The 19,200-nt window shown below is 37.6% G+C and overlaps 2 protein-coding genes across 3 annotated transcripts; both read right to left on the reverse strand.

The window, feature by feature from the left end:
* Positions 1-53: 53 nt before the first annotated feature.
* tuft1a (tuftelin 1a) lies at positions 54-13,047 on the reverse strand. The gene is made up of 12 exons (XM_057339919.1): positions 12,731-13,047; positions 7,548-7,613; positions 5,562-5,681; positions 5,276-5,362; positions 5,099-5,164; positions 4,904-4,996; positions 3,989-4,099; positions 2,636-2,859; positions 2,444-2,549; positions 2,269-2,352; positions 1,780-1,874; positions 54-1,659 (listed from the first exon to the last, which is right to left on the reverse strand). Exons 1-12 carry the CDS (start codon positions 12,785-12,787, stop codon positions 1,587-1,589), a joined length of 1,182 nt encoding a protein of 393 aa, XP_057195902.1. The 5' UTR covers positions 12,788-13,047; the 3' UTR covers positions 54-1,586.
* A 1,279-nt stretch (positions 13,048-14,326) lies between these two features.
* On the reverse strand, positions 14,327-18,803 carry LOC130558330 (uncharacterized). 2 transcript variants are annotated; one of them, XM_057340686.1, is made up of 8 exons: positions 18,692-18,803; positions 17,142-17,462; positions 16,751-17,041; positions 16,022-16,063; positions 15,745-15,912; positions 15,559-15,624; positions 15,282-15,338; positions 14,327-14,685 (listed from the first exon to the last, which is right to left on the reverse strand). In XM_057340686.1, the coding sequence occupies exons 1-8, from the start codon at positions 18,759-18,761 to the stop codon at positions 14,615-14,617; spliced, it is 1,086 nt and encodes a 361-aa protein (XP_057196669.1). In that variant the 5' UTR covers positions 18,762-18,803; the 3' UTR covers positions 14,327-14,614. The 2 variants fall into 2 exon arrangements, with proteins under 2 accessions (XP_057196669.1, XP_057196670.1); XM_057340687.1 differs by lacking the exon at positions 17,142-17,462.
* Between the last annotated feature and the right edge of the window lie 397 nt (positions 18,804-19,200).

Genomic DNA, 19,200 nt, shown 5'->3' on the forward strand with positions numbered 1-19,200 from the left:
ACTGAAATTACCCAACTATATTTCTTTGTTGATTGAAAAAAGTTGACAACATGTCTCAGAAAACTATTTTATTTAAATAAAACACAAACTGCGTTGGCATTAATTTAAGCTTGATTGAAAAGAATTCGTTTCACTACAAAAATATTAATCAAAAACTAGTTATGAGCCCTTTCTGAAGAATTCATAAAGGGTCAGTTCACACAAAGAAAAAAGCATACAAGCAGTATTTACAAAAGTGAAAGTGTATAAACATGGCAATGAAATGCATATTTCAACATCTTTGTTTGGAATTAAATATTAGGTTTATATATAAATAATCTCTGATGCAGGTATTTCATTCGGTCCTTGTGGAGGGCAGGTGCTCCAATCAAGATGAACTTCAGGTACAATAAAATCACTTTAATGAATATTGTAAATGGCTAAGTGAGTAACTCGATTGTACTGTGTCGTTTCGCTGGAACTGAGAACAGAGGCCACACTGTGCCCTATCGACCTGGACTGGTGACGCAGTGGGGGGTATGTGTTACATTCTTTCAGACTTATGAAACATTCACAAGATTGTTTGGTCAAGTCATTGGATTGTCCCTGCTGAAATCTTTGGTTGAGCAAAGTATGTAGACCAAATATAAACGTGTTTCAGTTTTGACTCAGATACCAAATAAGCATCAAAGGGAGTGTGCAGCAGTAAGAAAACCTGAATCTCACCCTTCATCAAATTACTTCAGCATTGTCGCTGTATCATAGAAACATTAGTAAAGACATAAACAACGCTTGTGACTGCTGTTCACGTTCCCAGACTGTCCTCTACTAAAATAGCCCATGTTGCTTGTGAAATGAGGGCTTGGCCTGTCTGATCCTTTGCCTGACCTTTGACCCTTCATTTGAAAAACCAAAGCCCAATTTGTTTGCCATATTGTCAATAGCCACACCACATTTTCCTGCCTTAATTCAGATAGAAATGTATAAAAAAACAGTAAGGAATGATTTTCACATCACTTTCCTTCATATAATACAATGGAAATATTCTTTCCATCTCTCTTTCATCCTTTTAACACATCTGCACGTGTGACTCTAATACAGAATAAGAACCTCTGATTGAATTAAAGGTTTTCAGTGAAGTTAATGCGGATTAAAAGAGATCAAGAGAGCTCCAAAGAGGGTGTTTAACAACACAGTCTGTCCATTAATGGTCAGCGAGGGGCTGCGTCGTCTTTGGAGGTCCAGCCTCAATAAATACCAAAATACTCCCAGCATCCATCTGGTCTTCCTTCACTGTTATTTCAGTTATGATTCCTTCATTATTATATGACACTTTAACAGTCCTGTTTCGTCAAACCTAACAAGAGTTACATCAATGTTTGAATACATGACGGCAATAATATTATTGATAGGCAACAGACATGTTGTACACATAACTGCAATGTCACTCTGCAAGTATTGAAAAACTGTGGACAGTTAGGCAATCTGAATGTCCTCTGGTGAAGGCCCGTGATGGTGTGTGGTCATTGTGTGGTGGTGCCTGTGGACCCATCACATCCACTGTGTGCTGATGGTGCTGCTGTCACAAAACAGTGCTGTGGTAACCTTCACGATTTGATTTCAATGACCTTGATGAAGGGCAGATTCTTGTTGGTCTGGGTGGAGGGTCTCAGTGGCTTGCTGTTATGAAGACACATAAACCGACTGTCAGAATGTGTTTCCTTATCAAGTATCGGTCACAAATATTTGCATAAAATCATTTGTATGCGGTACAGATATGTGTGTGCGTGCTTGGCTTACCTGTAGACAATCTGGGCGTTGCTATCCGATGGCAGGTATGAATTCGACCTTTGACCTTCGAGGTAATAATCCATCTGATCACGCATTTGTTTGTTCTATAAACACAGTACGTTCAAAAAGGTCAGACATCAGAAATTAGGGTCAGAGTTCACTGTGGATATGCTTGCAAGCTGTGTTTTCAGGAAAAAAAACTGTCTTAGTCACTAATGACCGGCAATCAAGTTTGACCAGACGCTAAATGTGCTGCACCCTGAGTATTACGCTTATGTCACAGTCTTTTCAGCACAAACACTTTTCATGGAAATGAATCTAATTATAGATTATATAATCCACTATACTTTTGCCTGGTGTCAATAATCTTGCACTATTGCCATCTGCAGTGAAATTATTTTTTTAAAAGAGGTTTGTGTATACTGTACTTTCTATCGTTCATGAAAGATTTGTGTAATGATTTTTTTATGATGGAGAAAAGCATCTCTATACACTGACCTCTGCCTCCAGCATGGCCACCTTCTCCTCCAGCTCTCTGATCACTCTGTCCCTCTCCTGGATCACCATGCGAGAGTTCTGAAGCTATACAATAAAAACAAAGCTTGTGTGAGAAGTCAAGCACAGGTCAACAGTAAATCTGACAGTCTGTGTGTGTGTGTGTTTGTGTGTCTACCTGTTCAATCATTTGCCGGAGTTTTCGCTGTTGACTTTTAAGCATATCATCCAAGTGATGAATCTTCTCTTTCAGAATAGCGTTCTCCTTTACCAGCTCTTCTGACCTATTACGTGACAGCACCAAATTAAAGTCAAGAAATATAGGCTAAAAAAAGTTACAAAACCTCACCCCAAAAAAATTGCTTCCCACCTCTCTCTCCCTGCTTGGCCCTCCTCCCTGTGTTCCCGGAGCTGAAGGAGATCGGCTTCTCTGATCATCAGCTGCTCTCTGAGAGTGGAGCTCTCCTGCTCCATCCCGCTCATAAGACGGCGCAGGTCTTCAATCTCTTGATCCTGCTGCTCTTTGGTCAGCTGAACTCTCTTCAGATAGTCAGTCTGCTCTGAAAGCTGCTGCTTGTACTGCTGAGCTTCTACCTAGGAGAACATGAAAACAGACAATTGAATGAAGACAACACACATATATTTATGTTTCTAAAGGAAAATTTCATCCAAAAATGTAAATCACTTTAAGAAAATGTCATACATTCACTCTACATTTTTTAGCTGGCTTGAATTGTTAAAGGAACAGTTCACCTAAAAATAAGAATTGTGTCTTCATTTACTCCCTCAAATTGTTCCAAATCTGTGTAAATGTATTTGTTCTGATGGACACAAAAGAAGATATTTTGAGGAATGTAGGAAAGCAAACAGTTCTGGGGCACTTTTGACAACCATTGTCATTTTTCCTACTATGGTAGTCAATGGTGGCCAAGAACTGTTTGGTTACAAGCATTCTTCCAAATATCTTTCTCTGTGTTCATCAGAACAAAGAAATGTATACAGGTTTGAAACAACTCAGGAGTGAAGTATTTTGGGGTGAACTGTTCCTTTAAGTACAATCAAATTGGCTTTGCATGTCATTTCAACAAAATGTTTTACATTTTTTAATGTTTGTATATTACTTAAACCCATCAAAAAAAGTAAAAAAAAACATCAAAAAAAGTAAAAAAAATCCTTAAAATTTAAAACAGTAAGTTGAAATAACTTGTAAACCCAAATTTATTGTATACTTAAATACTTAAAAGGCAGCAAAGACATTTTTACGGTGTCATTATTACAATAATGCACGTACTTTACATTTCAAACAAACAGTGAACAGAGCCAATAGGCTGATAAAGCCATAAAACAATTGAAACTGACAATGAAAAATAAATTTAACATGGAATGTCAATCAGTTACAGTATATTTGTATAGTATCATTTCACATTAGCTGATTGCTTAACGTTGACTCTTTTCATTTGACGTATTGAAAGCAAGCAGGGGCCAATAGAAAACCCCATGTAATAATAAAGGAATGTGTGCTTTCACCCCTGCACACACTGTTCTTTCCCAACCTGGAACTATCCCAGCTGGCAACCCGGAAAAACTGGCAGCACACACTAGAGTCACTACCCTTTCTACAGCCTACTCTATATAATAAAAGGCTTTATTAAACTCTCAGAGGAGGGTGGGATAGACTGGTAGCTTCCAAAAACTCAGAAACAATAGGTAGTAAGAGACTAACCAGCAGTCTCTCTCGTTCATCCTGGTGTCTCTTTTCTGCGTCTTGCATTTGAGCGTACAGACGCTTACTGGCCTCTCTCATCCTCTCTCGTTCCTGCTCATCCATACTCTCCTGAGAAAAAGAGAGAGAGTGAATATAGCGCCAACACATTAACGGCAGATCCTATCACTGTTCTCAATAACTCTTTTTGTATTCACACCGTTTCGTTCCCAAACAACATATTTGGTTTATGCCATGACAATAGAAGCAAATGACACAGTTTCACACATATCGTGATATCACACCCACAAAATATGTCTTCGTTGATTATTTTCAACACACCCACATCTCCCCCCGAGGTTATTAATAGACTTGTGTAAGCCAGAGAGCACAATATAAAAAATGAGAGAGAAAGCGGGCGGGAGCTTTTCTGTGCATGCGTCAATAGGGCGTGCTGTAACCGTCAGATACTGACGTATTAATTTTTTCCACCCATACTCCAGGTTTAACAACATGGACAAACACATCCAGTTGGGAGCTTAATCCACCCTATTCATGCTGTTCTGTGAAGAATGTGCTTCCACCGCATTCGGTTTCAATAAACAACAAAGGCAGGAATTTGAAAAATGTGAGAAACGTTAAAACTTGTTTAACAAATACTATCAGCTACAAAAAATTATAGAAGGTGGATTGACGGGTTTAATTGGAGCATTTTTGCATGGTTTCCAGTATTATTGTTTCCTGACATCTGGATAACACCAAAGCTTGTTGAACGTATCGGTGGAGAATGTTTGTTTATGTGGGTGTCAATAAGCATTTCTCTAAATTATATATACAAAAACTCCAATTATCAACTAAAAGGATACAGATTTTCATTACATTACATAACGCGTGCGTGTGTGTGTGTGTGTGTGACAAGGCACACAAATCTCTCACCTGTCTTTCAAAGCCGTTCAGAGTCTTTGTGAGCACAGAATGAGTACCATTAACACCATTAACGTTTCTCGGGCCAGTACCAGCTAAAACCAGCTGAGGATGCGAGAGAGAGAGTAAACATTGCATGTTTAAAAAAGCTTAACGTTTCACACACTCACACACCCATGTGCAGATGAACGTGTTTGCTTGTCTCACCTTGTGTTCGGTCCTGTGACTTTTGGCTGCCATTTGCTCCCGGAGGTTCTTCAGACAATATCTCACCTGCGCGCAGCACAGAAGTGTTTTAATGCAAACGTTATGAAGATACACCAAAACCTAGAGAAATGCAAGTCGCGGGATGATTAAGAGAGGATGTGTATCTTTTGCTCTGACCTCCTGTATTTGTGAAACTTCTTCTGAAAGCATCTTCACGCTCTGTTGGTGTCTGGTTTGGGCTTGTTTACGTTCGTCCAGATAAACCTATTAAAAAAATGCATGACGTTACCAAACTAATAAGCAAATGACAGTAAGAAAATACACTACTATTGTCTGAATAAATCAATATAATTATGCATAAGGGCTGTACTTCTATCTGTGAATAGTGTGGGGGGATCTTATTAGATTTCAAATCAGATTTTTTTTTTTTATCACATTATCCATGTCGGTAAACACCACCCACCTTAAGGACCTCGACTTGACCCTCAGATGGCTTGATCCGCTCTGTCTTGTCCTGTTTTGTCCAGCTCTCTGGTTGCCGTTCATAGGTTGGTTGCACCAAAGCAAAAGCTCTGCCAATTGGCTGGAATGACAAGATGTGAAATGATGTAGTCACAGTACATAAAATAACTCAACATGTGCATGACACAAATGCCTTTCACTACACTGTGAATACACACAGTATGTTATACTTTTTCATAGCTGCTATATAACATGCTAAGTTCTCATAGGTGTCACATATGTGTCCAAACTGATTTAAAGCTTTGGTAAGAGAGACTTTTTCTTCCTTGTGTGGTATTATGTCTTATTATTTCGAAATTCAATTGTCCATGACACAATCTAACTACATTCCTGAGTATTACATAATACAAGTGATACAATATACTTGTTATGTAAGTTCACATTGTTGATGTAATTATACTGTACGTACAGTACGTCTAACACAAACATTACCGTGTTAACGTCATCTTTTAATCTGACATTAGAAATATAGTAAAAAAGGAATAATATAAAAAAGGATACTCAGTAAATATAATAACATTAAATGAATAAGCAATTCAGCTAGTTTTCATGTTTAGTTGTAAGTTTCTTAGACTCAGCTTTTAACATTTGTACATATGTGACCCTGGACAACAAAACCAGTCTTATGGGTCAATTTTTACATAATCTGAAAGCTGAATAAATAAACTTTCTATAGATATATGAGTTGTTAGAATAGGACAATATCTGTCTGAGATACAACCGTTTAAAACTCTGGAATCTGAGAGCGCAAAATAATCAAAATATTGAGAAAATTGCCTTTGAAGTTGTTAATCAGGGGCACTGTGGCATACCACCCACTCACAAAAATAACGTTTTTATATATTTAAGGTAAGAAATTTACAAAATATCTTCATGGAACATGATCTTTACTTAATATCCTAATGATTTTTGGCATAAAAGAAAAATCGATAATTTTGACCCACACAATGTATTTTTGTCTTTTACTAAAAATGTTCCCGTGCTACTTAAGACTGGTTTCGTGATCCAGGGTCACATATGTCTTTGTAGAACACAGTGCGACCTTTCTAAATACCGAGTATAAATATCCCTGACACACAAAGGGCAGGAAGCCCCCAAAGAGCCGGAATGGACTCAGATGTGGGAAAAGGGACATGGAAAGTTATGTAATTCCTGGAGTCTAGAACAATGAGCCTCTGGTTCTTCTGGAATGTCTAGTGTAGGAGACCCTTTACCCTGGAACACAGCCACATGCCTGTTACTTGTTTATAGACCTTTGGCCGAGAGTCAGGAACAGATAATGAGAGAGAGAGAAAGGAAAGGAAGGGGGCTATTCTAGTAAAGGTAAACTGCACTGATTTCATAGAACCTGTCTCATCCCATAACAAATCAACTCTGTACAATACTGTACACAGTTAAAAACATTTTATGTTTAATATAGCTGTTATAATGGAACATTCAGGTAAATCGATGCATTAATGCTAAAAACGTAATGTAGGCATGTTTTTAGTAAACTGGTACTGTGTCATTCATCTACAGTCATTCTCAAATTTTGAAGGCCATGTACCACCTCTGATCAAAACAGGCAATTCATATAGACTTGCCAGTTAGTCAGCAGCTTTAAAAGACATAAAAATATTCAAGACCAAAGTAGCAAAGTAGTATAGACTTTCACTATTGATTTATTTTAGAAAATGAAGTTGAATTGCATATCACTGAGAAAGTTCTAGATTAGAGGATCTCAAACCTACCAGAGTTCGAAAAGCATCATGTTTAATGTTAATTACATTTTAAAATGACAGCATATTTGTACTAAACATGTTAGCCAAGTCTATTATAAAAATCACACAGCTCTTAACTAAAGGAATTTCACTACCAGATGCAGTTTATATCCCTATTTTACTAGATTTGAGACATAAAAAGAAGAAGATCAATATTAGACATGTACCTTTTCTGTGATGGGCTGCTGTTGGTTCTGGTCGTGGAGAGTGAGTCTGAGCCGCCTGCGCCCGTTCTGAATGAGGAGATGAAGAGAAGAACAAATGTGAGGGATGCAACAAAGAGACCGTTATAGAAAGCGAAAGGGTGGGAGGCACTGGACCAGGGGAACATGTGGGGTGGAGAAATTGAGTAATACCCTCTGAGAGAACCAGAGAGAGAGAGAGAGAGAGAGAGAGAGACACCCTGACTGGACGCCAGTGGGCCATTTAGGTTTGGCATGACGGTCTGTGGTTACTCAATGTGAAAGAAAAAAGAGAAAGTAAAAGGCATTTACAGTCTCGGGAATATACAAAGCTTGATATGATTTGTTTCCAAGCTTCTGAAAAATTCCTAGGCCTCCGTCATGCCAAAACTTTGAATTTGAATGTAAATTCTGTGGCGAAGAGAGAGGCGGAACGCTGCAAATCTAAACGGAACAATGCACTCCAGTAGCCAACGGAATATCGCCATGACAACCTGGCCAAACATCAACAACATAAACTACGTCTGCTGGCCACACAAGAGACAAAGCAGGGGAACTTTTGCTTTGGCACAAACACAACAGCTCAACATTCTTACGCAACATTCAGATAACACTCACATTACCAAATTAAGAGATATAGAAATTATCCTGGAGGATGAAAGGAGGATACAAAAATGGTATTCAAAAGCAAATTTGATCAAATCTAAATGACAAAATTGACTAAAACTGTCTGTGGTGTTGGTGGAGAAGGGTTGTGAAAGAGTATGCGCGTGTGGTAGACAGATGCGTGCACAAACATGGTGACATATTACTCAAATGGGTGTGAAACGGTGGGTTGATTTACAGTATGCAACAGACCCAGACGGAATGTAAAGCGCACCTGGTCATAACTGTGATAAAACTCACATCCCTAAACTAAGTGTGAGCTAAGGACACACAGAGATCTTTACACAATGACACAAGACACATTCCAGTCATACTGTAAACTCATCTTCCTTTGACTTTGGTAACAAACAACACGAGAACAGCGATTTCCTTTCACATTGTGGATCACTAGACCATATGGCGATGTGTGTATAGGTGCTGTAAGCCAACCGGCAGCCGTGCAGACCACAGCTAAGTCCAGTATAATACATGTACTTTCTATTCACACGTTTGGAAGACGCTTTCATCCAAAGAGATTTACAAAGCTATATATTTTATCAGTAGGTGTGTGTCCTGGGAATCAAACCCATGATGCGGTGCTCACGCAATGCGCTACCAAGCTACAGGAACAAAAGCAAAGACGACGAATGTGCACACATATATAAAGAGGATTTCAGACAGGTTATACATAACAAGCGAACTATTGCATGCCGCCATCCAGTTTAACAGCAAATTACAATGGAACCATCTATAATCTCTGTTTGGTCTGGACAGCACAAACAGTCACTGCTATATTATATGTCGTCATGTGGGATTACGGTATTAGTGATGCAAGTGTGCAAACGCAACCCGGTCGAGTAAAAATACCTATTATTAGTGTACCTGTTGCTAAATCAGTCTGAGACGGTACACGGTCACACCTCAACCCACCGGATCAAAATAACCCATTTATTACAATCCCATCAACACTAGACATAACAACAACATGAGCAGACAAGACATATGTGACTCGAAATGTGTGAAGCAACACAATCTCAAAGATTCTGTAGTAATTACAGCTAGAATTACAGTTTAAAGGATTTGAAATGAAATATCCTTGATATATTTACCTGAGTCCATCTACTCTTCCTGGTTGTCTGCTGTGTTGGTGTTATATACAGTAGACTGGGACTGTGAATACAGTGGCTGTCTGCGACTATGCGTCAGACGGGTGTTGCCATAGAAGGTTGCGTTTAGATTTGAGAACAGAAAAGTTCAACACCACACCTCAGGCCAGTGCAGCAACAAAGGCGAAGTGTACACGCGCTCACACACACATAAGGAAGGTGACACGCACCCAGCAGAAAACAATTATCATGCCTGTAATGGGAGAGAATTAAAATCTCTTTGGAAGAAAGCTGGCAAGGATTCTACCCTAGGCTTTTAAGACTTTCTTTGTCCTAATATGACCAGCAAGTCATTTAAACTCAAACTTACTGCACATTTGTGTAGCGACTGTAAGATACACAGTTTCACAGGAAGAATTGATCTGGTTATGTAAGAGCTCTGCCGAATTTGCGTATTGTTTGCACTGAGGAAACATAATGGGATGTATTGACACAGAGATATAAAAAAGTAAAAAGAGCAAATGAGCAGATGGTGAGAGATTGAGCCCTTGAGTGGCATTTGTTTTTCCACTGCAAATCAAATCAGGTCAGGGTGAAACCTGAGCACAGGTGTGCGTGAGGTATACAGAGAAAAAAAAGAGTAAGAGACGAAGACCGAGAGAGAAGAGAAAGTGATGCTGAAAGGAGAGAAATGGGTAAAAGAGGGCGATTGTTTGAGACCTGTGAGCGGAATGTGTCATTGGATACAGGCTTCAGGGCCTCTTGCAGAGAGTCGCACAAACGATTCATCTAATCTCACAAGCGTAAGATGCAAAGGTCACGCGATACAAACTGAATAGCCGCGGGAAATCTGAGACGGCATACAGACAATGGTGGCGTTACATAAACGCTGAATCTGAATCAAATGCAACATCAATGATTCATTTTAATGTTCATTTCAGACAATATGGATATATTAGTAAACATATATGAAGTAGATCGACCCTAACCAAAGATCTTCTCAAAAACACAAAATCTGAGAAGTCAAATAGACCTTAGAATAAACACAAGTTTAGTAATTCGGTACTTAAAGGCGGGGTAACCGATTTCCGAATTACGCTTTAGACAACTGAGTCGGGCCGAGTACCAAAACAACCTTGTAGCCAATCAGCAGTAAGGCGCACAGGACGGACATTAGCCGAGCCGAGCGCTGACGAAAGCGAAAGATGGGGGTAGGAGGGGTGTGTCTGTTTTGGTGATTTGAACATCAACAATGGCTAAGAGAAATCGGACACACCGCCTTTAAAGCGTAAAGTTCCTTTTTTACAGTTTACGGTATAAACTTAAAATGATAAGTAAAGCATGCCACGTCATTTTTCATTTGCAATTTGCAAAGGAGAGAAAAGCAAACACATCCAAATAAAACACCAAATCCCTTTTTGATGTAGAGCAAACACCCACTGTACTGTCGTTATTTTATCCTGACAAGTTTAGCTGGATGGTTACATAAGGCGTTTCCCTTTTTTCTAAAGAAAAACCCTTTGTTAAGGCAGCTGCATCTGTAGTATTTACACTCTCTCTCTCCAGCTCTCATCCATTTACCTCTCCCTCGATCAATATATCTTTCATTTCTAAGATGAGACGAGGAGTCAAACAACAAATATTTATCTCCAGAGCTGTATTTAGTCATCTGTTAAAGTATGAGTTTTCCCTCGCTCATAAAAATCACCCACATTACAAGCAGGTGGTGAAGCATGACATGACATGACTTAGTAATCCTCTGTCTGTTACATCTATTGTACTTGTCCAGGGGTGATATCCTGTTGTGAAGTACATGTGTACACCATGCTCGGTTGTGTTCCCATGAGATGATAGATTGAGTTTGTGTTTGAGGGAGCACTGATACGTCTACTACTGAAATACGCAATTTAGAATCAGAATTTTGATAGTGCCATTGTAAAAGAACTGGCAAATCGATGAATCGCGATTCATTGATTCCAAAATAAATGTTTATGTAATATAGTGTGCCGTGTATATTTATATGTATATACAGTATAAATACACAAACATGCATTTAGTAAAATAGTGTGTCTGTGTAAAAACAATGAGCCCTTTACAGTTTATTTTAGCTTATGATCTTTGACCCTCTAGTTCTTGTAGTGTCCATTAGAAAGCTTCCTGCTGAGATAACATTACACTGTGTTGTCAGACATGCAAATAAACATCATAAACGTACTATGCAAAAGCATTAGCTTCAACACTTACAATTCAGTGCTGTTTGCTCAGAGCTTTGGCAGAGAGTAAAAACCAACACAAGATCATTTAGCGCCGACATTTCTGTCTCTACAATATCACTTTAAAGAACAAGAGGGACCTCCAAAATAAAGCTGTTAAAATGTTTTAGTGTTGATGGCATCCTGCATGAAAACCTGCTTCAAATAACCAAATAAGCTTGTTGAATGCTGTCTCATAACCTCTGGTCTGTGCAAGATATGCAAAACACACTTGTCCCGCAATTAAACTGTCAGTTAACCGCCATATACTGTAAGTACAGCATGTTTTAATAGCTCAACGTGCAAACACTAAAAAAGAGTTCTTTTTAAATTAAGGAGTTCTCTATATTCGATCTTAAACTTGAAAATGACTTGTTGATGTAACCTTATGAGATCTTACTCGGTATGTTTTGAACAGAATAATACCAGTTAAACAATTGCTTTTTTCCCAAGTTCCCAGTAATACTCAGCAATGAGAGAAGCTGGATGGAAAATGTGAAGTTAATCATCACATATGAATATTATTGTGAGGTTGAAAGTGACCGGTGATGGAACAGATGCATACAAAGCTGAGGTTTGTCTTAATACTGTCCCATGTGTTTATAGGTCTGTTAATAAAGAAACAGTAACGTGACAAGGAATAGACATTAAACCTGACCAAGCACCTGTTGTGCATCACTGTAAAAGGCATTTATATATTTGTCAATCAATAAAGAAGATCCACATTTAAATTTTACATAAATATTTTTGAATATTTAAGTTAATAAAGGAAGCATGTAAATAAGTATTAATGGAAAAGGGAAAGTTGAAAAGTGACCAAGGACATCGGAGCGCATTTAATATTTTACCGGGACGAACTGAATACATTACAACGGATCAAAGGTTTCTTTTTATGGTTGAGAAAACGTTGACCTTGAAACAAACTTCTTGTTTATGTAGGCTACGTTCAAACGCAAAACGTGTTTTTAAAACGAACAATTCACTATTTTTCACGTTATCAGCAAATCTCATTCAATCGCGCAGTTCTCCGTTTCAGACCTTACAAAAACTAAGACGATACATTTGGGGGGAAAATGTAAACGTCAGGTAAAGGTAAAAAAAAAACGTATTATATTTTCCCAGAGCTCAAATAGATAAGTAGCAAACAAGTTGGTAAGTTACATACCACTCTGTCGTCCCATCTGATTTCTTCAAATGTGCACAGGCTCCCTGTCCGATTCATTTTAACTGAACAGATCGATGAACAGGACTTCGGAAAATAAAGCAATTGATAAATAAAGGCAAGTAAGACTAGATGGGTGGATATCCTAGTACACGCAAGGACTCCTCGTTGTTCTCTTCGGTTGTATTGTGATCTCTGATCCGGTGAATAATATATAGCCTCAGTGCTAAACGGTTCGGTCAGGTACACCCCTCCCTTCTCTTCTTCACGGGTTTCACACTATTGTGATTAAACGCGTCAGACTGAAACGCGTTGTGTGATCTCACTGCTGCGGCGCGAGCGTCCTGTAACGACACTGTATGATCTCATTCACACACCCGAGGTTACGGAAAATTAGGCAATGAGGTAAAAAAATTAGGCAATGAGGTTCGACAGAAAATATAGTTTGTTCATTACTTGTGCATAATAGTTACACAAAACGATGATGTAATGTATAAATCTACAAAATTAACAGAATTTACTTTTAATAGTGTAAGAATATTAAAAGTATCCTCTCTCAAGAGTATAGAATATGATGTGACACTAAGTATTGGATGCACACTGACACTCAGATCCACAGTAACATGTTTACGTCACTGTAACCCTCCCCCCAAAATGGTATTGAATTAAAGGTGCAGTACACCACCAGTGTTCTAGGACGGCCATAGCTCAGGGGCAAAGTGCAACAGAAGTCAAATAAATATTGTAATACAGTATGTGAACAAATTCTGTAGTAAGCACCAGATTGTGATAAACAAGAACTTCCAAAGAATCTCACAGTGATAAACATGTAGCCATACTACTACAGAAAATGACACAATGTGTATTTGTAGAGGCATGGCTATCTAGCTCCGTACTATAAAATTCACATAAGTGGGCAAGAAAAAAATGTAATTAATATCAATTAAGGAAATGTTAAGGAAAATATTGGCTTTTTGCTATTAATTAGACTTTCATAAATTCTTGTGTACTGATGAGCATTATTTATAACCACCAAATTCACATGTGGTGATATCGCATGCATTTAAAATTCTGTTCCTAAAGGTTGTATTCATATACCGTAGTAAGATCACTCGAGGAATTTAACCAGAAGAATTGCATTTTTTCCTTTTAAAAATAGCTTCAGCTAGGAGTAAATACTTTGTACCTTGACATTAAGCAATAATACTTTTCTGAAAAATGGGATGGATCAGTATTGGCCTGCATGTGTGTTTGTCTAGGGTGTGGATTTTGACAGGATTCATTATTTAATGGAATGTTTTATATTGTCATCTGTTACATATAGTTGCTTTCACCTGGATCCTTTGTGATATTTTCTGGCTTATTATGAAACCTGCAAAGCAGTAATAGAAACGTATTCTACAGTAAATTGCAACCACATTTCGTCTAGGTAGAACATGGTAAAAACAAGTTGGCACGCCACGGCTAAAAGAAACAAGGTATTTACACTTTGGAGACATTTCAAGCCACCAGGCTCTTACCTGATATAAAACATGGCCAGAATTCTAAAAAAAAGTAAAAAAGTGACCTTAAATGTATTCAATGAATTTAATAGGCATACTGGCGATTTATGTGTCTATATAATGTATAATGTCAGTCTTTTTGTGTTATGAGTCTCTCACAAAACAAATCTGTCACAGTTTATATAAACCAAAAAGCTTAAAAACAAAACACTTGACAACCGAACATATCAGAAAAAAATCATAATCGCATTCCACAGTAGCATTTAAGAAATGCTGATGACAGATTCTGAATTTTATCAAAACTTGTGAAAGATGCCATCAATTCCAAGGTAGAAGTTAGACAAAAGGACCTGCTAGTGAAAATATAACTTGAGTGAAAAACATATTAAGAGCTACATTTTGTTGCAGACTGGCTGACGTATCTACACGCAGCAGCTTCTGTTTGTACATCACCAACTGTTGAGAGATAAGGTTCAACAATTCATGTTAACAACTGAAGGTGCCATGTAAATGTATTTTTTGTATCTGAATGTCTTATGAGTTACTCAGTTTAAGTTATAGAGACGGGGATGCAGGAAGGTGGTGCATATTTTGTTGAGGGTTGTTATTTATTTATTTTTTAATGATGTATTTATTGAGTTTTCAACACAATTATAGAGACAATTGACATACACCAAACATGAAATCGAAAAAATTTTTCGGTTGTTATTATTAAATGTCTAATAAAATGTTTTAACCTACCATGAAAATGTTTTATGCTGCCACATCAATACAAATGCACCTTTACACTCACAATGTAGGTTTTGTTCTTACAATTGGCTTACTTTTGAAGTATTTTCTCCTTTACTAAGCTGTATTTGTAGTAGCTTTTATGTAAACGTTATGCCTAACATTGTACAAGCTTTATTCCAAAAACAAAGTTATGTGCTGCATTTGCAAATGCATTTAAAAATGTCCATTATTCCAACCCGATTTGATGTGACCAAACCCATCTGTCCTTCTTTGTTATTTTGTGTAAAAAATGCAAGTATTGCTATAAATCTTTTACTTACAGGTGGTCAAGGCTTCTGAATTATTTTCCAGTAAATGATACAATGGGAATTGCAGCCCTGTCAAGCAGAAAATCACAAGTGTCTAAAGCTTTTTAGCCGTTGCATGGTGTTCAGGTCTGTGGGACCCATTTTCAATGTTTACTAAATATCTTTTCATAAATTGCATGTATAGGTTTAACGAACAATGCTGTAACAAAACATGAACACACTACCAGAATTAAATACATACCCAAATAACCATTTTAATACCGATTCTGTAGGGAGTGGGACCACTTACCTTCTGAAATCTGGGAATAATATACAGAATCCCGAGCAAAATATAAGGAGTTCTGTCTAAATTCATCTACAAGAAACAGATAGGAACTTTTAAAAACAGAATATCTCAGTAGAAACGTTGCTGTAATCGAGAAAACAAAGGTTTTTTTGAAAAAGCGTTTTTTCTGGGCTTTAATTGTAGTCTTACTTTGGCTGGTGGTTTCGCTCTTTCGTATTTTCAGATAGATAATAACACAGATGATCAGGGATGCGACGATACACACAGATAAAACAGAGGCCACTGCTGCAGTCGAGCTCCTGCTGTCCTCCTTCTGACCAACATTACTGACAGCTGAAGCTGGTGCATCTGTGCTCACTACAGGCAGACAACAAACATACACCACATCAGTCCATTTGCTTACATTATTATTTATGTTACACACTTGTGCATGCACACATACTGTATTGTTAGACTGCTATCTTACCTGTGGTTGACAAAGCTGTGGTTTCGTGAGACGTTTCATAGTCTATAATTAAAGGACAAACAAGTCAAATGTCTCCAAATTATATTTACGCTGCACCTCATAATCACACATGCAGTTAATAGACCAACAGCTCTTATTCTCACAACAGCCAGTCCACCCAACACCACCCAATGATAACCCAAACCTTACCATAAATATAATGAAATACAACAATAACTTTGCCTCACCCATCACTATATCTTACATCAGGGGTTTTCAAACTGGGGTCTGGGGATGCCCCAGGGGGCCTCCAGAAGGTTGCAAGGGGTCCCCCAGAAAAATGATAAAAGTCCACAGTGTTTATCTGCTTTTTTTGCTATTGATAGTTTCCAGAATTGTTTATATTTTAATCTTTCTAGTGAGTTTTTCTCACTATGGTTTCTTTTTTGGGACTCAAAGTGAAATTGTTGCCGACTATTTGGGTTTAGAAACAATGTGTTGTCTTTAATTATAATATCCTATTTACTATTTATCTAACAAATTTTAAACGTTTCTTTACAAAATGTAGATTGATGTATATTTTAGAAAAGCGAGTCCCTCACAAAAGGTTAATGATATTTGGGGTTCCTTGGCATCATAAAGGTTGAAAACCCCTGGCTTACATAACACTACAGCACACAAGTCTGTCTTTAAATAATGTCAAGTCCATCAAAGGTTTTTGGTTCTGAAATATTCCATTAAAACACACACCTTTCATCTGCAGCTTCACATCATAGCATGTTTTATTCCCTCTGCAGCGATACCACAACGCATCGCTGTTTACCACATCACGTATGATCAGAGATGTGTTGTTTCTTTTTGATCTCTCACACAGGGGCTTCGTGGCTCCTTGCGTCCTTTGTGAGTGCTTGCATGAATAGTTGGTGATCTCTATCGATTGGTCACCATGAACGACTTCCCAGGTCACGTTTAGAAGTTCAGGACACGGTAGCGTGATTGAAGACTTTGGCGTTGTCCAGACTGGCTTCAGGACTTTACACTCTGAAACCATGCAGCAAAACATCTAGTGGTTAAATTTACACAGCAATAAATAAATATATACAGTATGTATATACTGTATATATATACACAGTAGCTTCACCTTTGACCTTCAGATTAAATTGGGTTGTAATACACTCTGAATCCATGTGCACCTCACATTCATAATGGCCAGCATCCAATGAAACAATGTCTTTCAGATCAACTGTAACATTTCCAGTATTATTTCTAACAGACCACCTCTGATGATGTGATGATATATTTGGATACAGAAGGATGTCTGTGTCTTGGTTGGTTCTGCGTAGTTTCAATCTAAATGTATTTGAGTTATGGGTGGTGTTTAGACAAGAAATGGATACATTGTCACCCTGCACATGCATGTAGGTGATGCTGCCCGAAGCGACACAGGATGTCCGTGTCTCAGCTACAAGGAAATGAAAAAAGAGAAACACGCTATTCTGAGTATCAAAAACTTCAGAGAACGGAGAAGTGCAATGACAAGAAACAAACACTCAGTTTTCCATTATAATAATCAATTTAATTTCCTGTTTAGCAAGATCAGAAAATGTACCGTATAATGAACAACAAAAGCATCATAAAACTTTCCTAAAACACCATACATTTTTAAAATGCAGCAGTTATTATGTAGCAAGAATCCTCTATAGATCAAATGGATGATCTATATGTGATCGAGATCTGTTTTTGTTAAGTGTCACATAAGTAAAAGCATAGCACCTAGATGCCTTTTACCCACCTTCAAAAAGATTTCGGTGAGTTTAAAAGACCACCAATAATGTTCAATTGTGTTTATATGATAAGGGTTATTGTTATGCAAAAGGAAGGTGTAATGAAAGTGAAATAAATTCATTACACGCTCTAAAACAACCACACAATCAACACTAAGGGGTGGTTTCCCAGACAAGGATTAGTTTAAGCCAGGACTAGGCCTTAGTTAAATTAGGATAATTAAGTTGTTTTAAAAAACATACTTTACAAAAAAATATTACTGTGTGCATCTTGAGACAAAACAATCACAGTGATATATTTTAAGATATGTCAGTGCAAGATGTTTTCGATCAAGGCATCTCTCACATTTAAATTAGTCTGAGACTAGGCTTAAACCCTGTCTGGGAAACCGCCCCTAAATGTGTTAAAATGTCACATTATGACATCGTTAAAGCGGTAGTTCACCCGAAAATAAAAATTCTGTCATCATTTACTAACCTTTTGTCATTGCAAACCTGTTCGACTTTATTTCGTCTGCAGGACACAAAAGATATTTTGAAAAATGTTGTTAACTGGCCCCCATTCACGTGCATTGGTTTTGTTTCCATACAGTGGAAGTGAATGGGGGCCAGTGCTGTTCGGTTACCAACTTTCTTCAAAATATCTTCTTTTGTGTTCTGCAGAAAAAAAGATCATACAGGTTTGAAATGACAAGCAGGTGAGTAAATTATGACAGAATTAAAATTTTAAAATGAAAACAATCCCTTTAAAATAGCCAGAAAGTAAATAAATTGTTATTAATAAACATGAGTGTAAGCTATGAATGCCAACATTGATTACATATATCATGCCATGTTTCCACACGCTGTACATTGACAAAACACAGTCAATCATTTATATGTTACAGGAATTTGACATAAAACGTACCTTTACATTCTGATAAGGCTGCTATTAGTATATTCAGAAGTTGTAGGTATGAATGCTGTAAAAAACCCATCACACAGACAGCACACTGATGTTCACTGTAAAACAACTGAACTCTATTTGAACACAACCCAGAAGACCTTTTACGGTCACCCACAGAGCTGGTTTCAATTTCAGTAGATATACAAAAGAAGGAAATATGAAGAAACTACATCCCCAGTAACTGTGACTAAAATAAAATACTGACTAATACAACCAGAACACACAGACGCATTGACTACCATAGTCGGAAAAATTGCTTTATAAATGTCTTTGTGTTGAACACAAAATAAGATATTTTGAAGAATGTAGGAAAGCAAAGAGTTCTGGGGCTCTTTTGACTACCATTTTTTCCTACAACTGTATGGTATAGTCAATGGTGGCCAAGAACTGTTTGGTTACAAGCATTCTTCCAAATATCTTTCTCGGTGTTCATCAGAAAAAAATCAATTTATAGAGATTTGGAACAACAA

This window comes from Triplophysa rosa, linkage group LG8, assembly GCF_024868665.1.
Source record: "Triplophysa rosa linkage group LG8, Trosa_1v2, whole genome shotgun sequence".
In the NCBI taxonomy this organism is placed as follows: domain Eukaryota; kingdom Metazoa; phylum Chordata; class Actinopteri; order Cypriniformes; family Nemacheilidae; genus Triplophysa; species Triplophysa rosa.

Bases quoted from the DNA above. Each gene is read 5' to 3' on its own strand.
- tuft1a (XM_057339919.1), bottom strand. From the start codon at position 12,787: ATGAATCGGACAGGGAGCCTGTGCACATTTGAAGAAATCAGATGGGAC. The intron at 5,165-5,275 runs GTCAGAGCAAAA...TGCTGCGCGCAG, and splicing joins AAGTTTCACAAATACAGGAG to GTGAGATATTGTCTGAAGAA. The intron at 2,550-2,635 runs GTGGGAAGCAAT...GTCACGTAATAG, and splicing joins GGCCAAGCAGGGAGAGAGAG to GTCAGAAGAGCTGGTAAAGG.
- LOC130558330 (XM_057340686.1), bottom strand. From the start codon at position 18,761: ATGGGTTTTTTACAGCATTCATACCTACAACTTCTGAATATACTAATA. The intron at 16,064-16,750 runs GTGTGTGTTTTA...CTTTAATTATAG, and splicing joins TGTGAAGCTGCAGATGAAAG to ACTATGAAACGTCTCACGAA. The intron at 15,625-15,744 runs GTAAGACTACAA...TGTTTCTTGTAG, and splicing joins GAGCGAAACCACCAGCCAAA to ATGAATTTAGACAGAACTCC.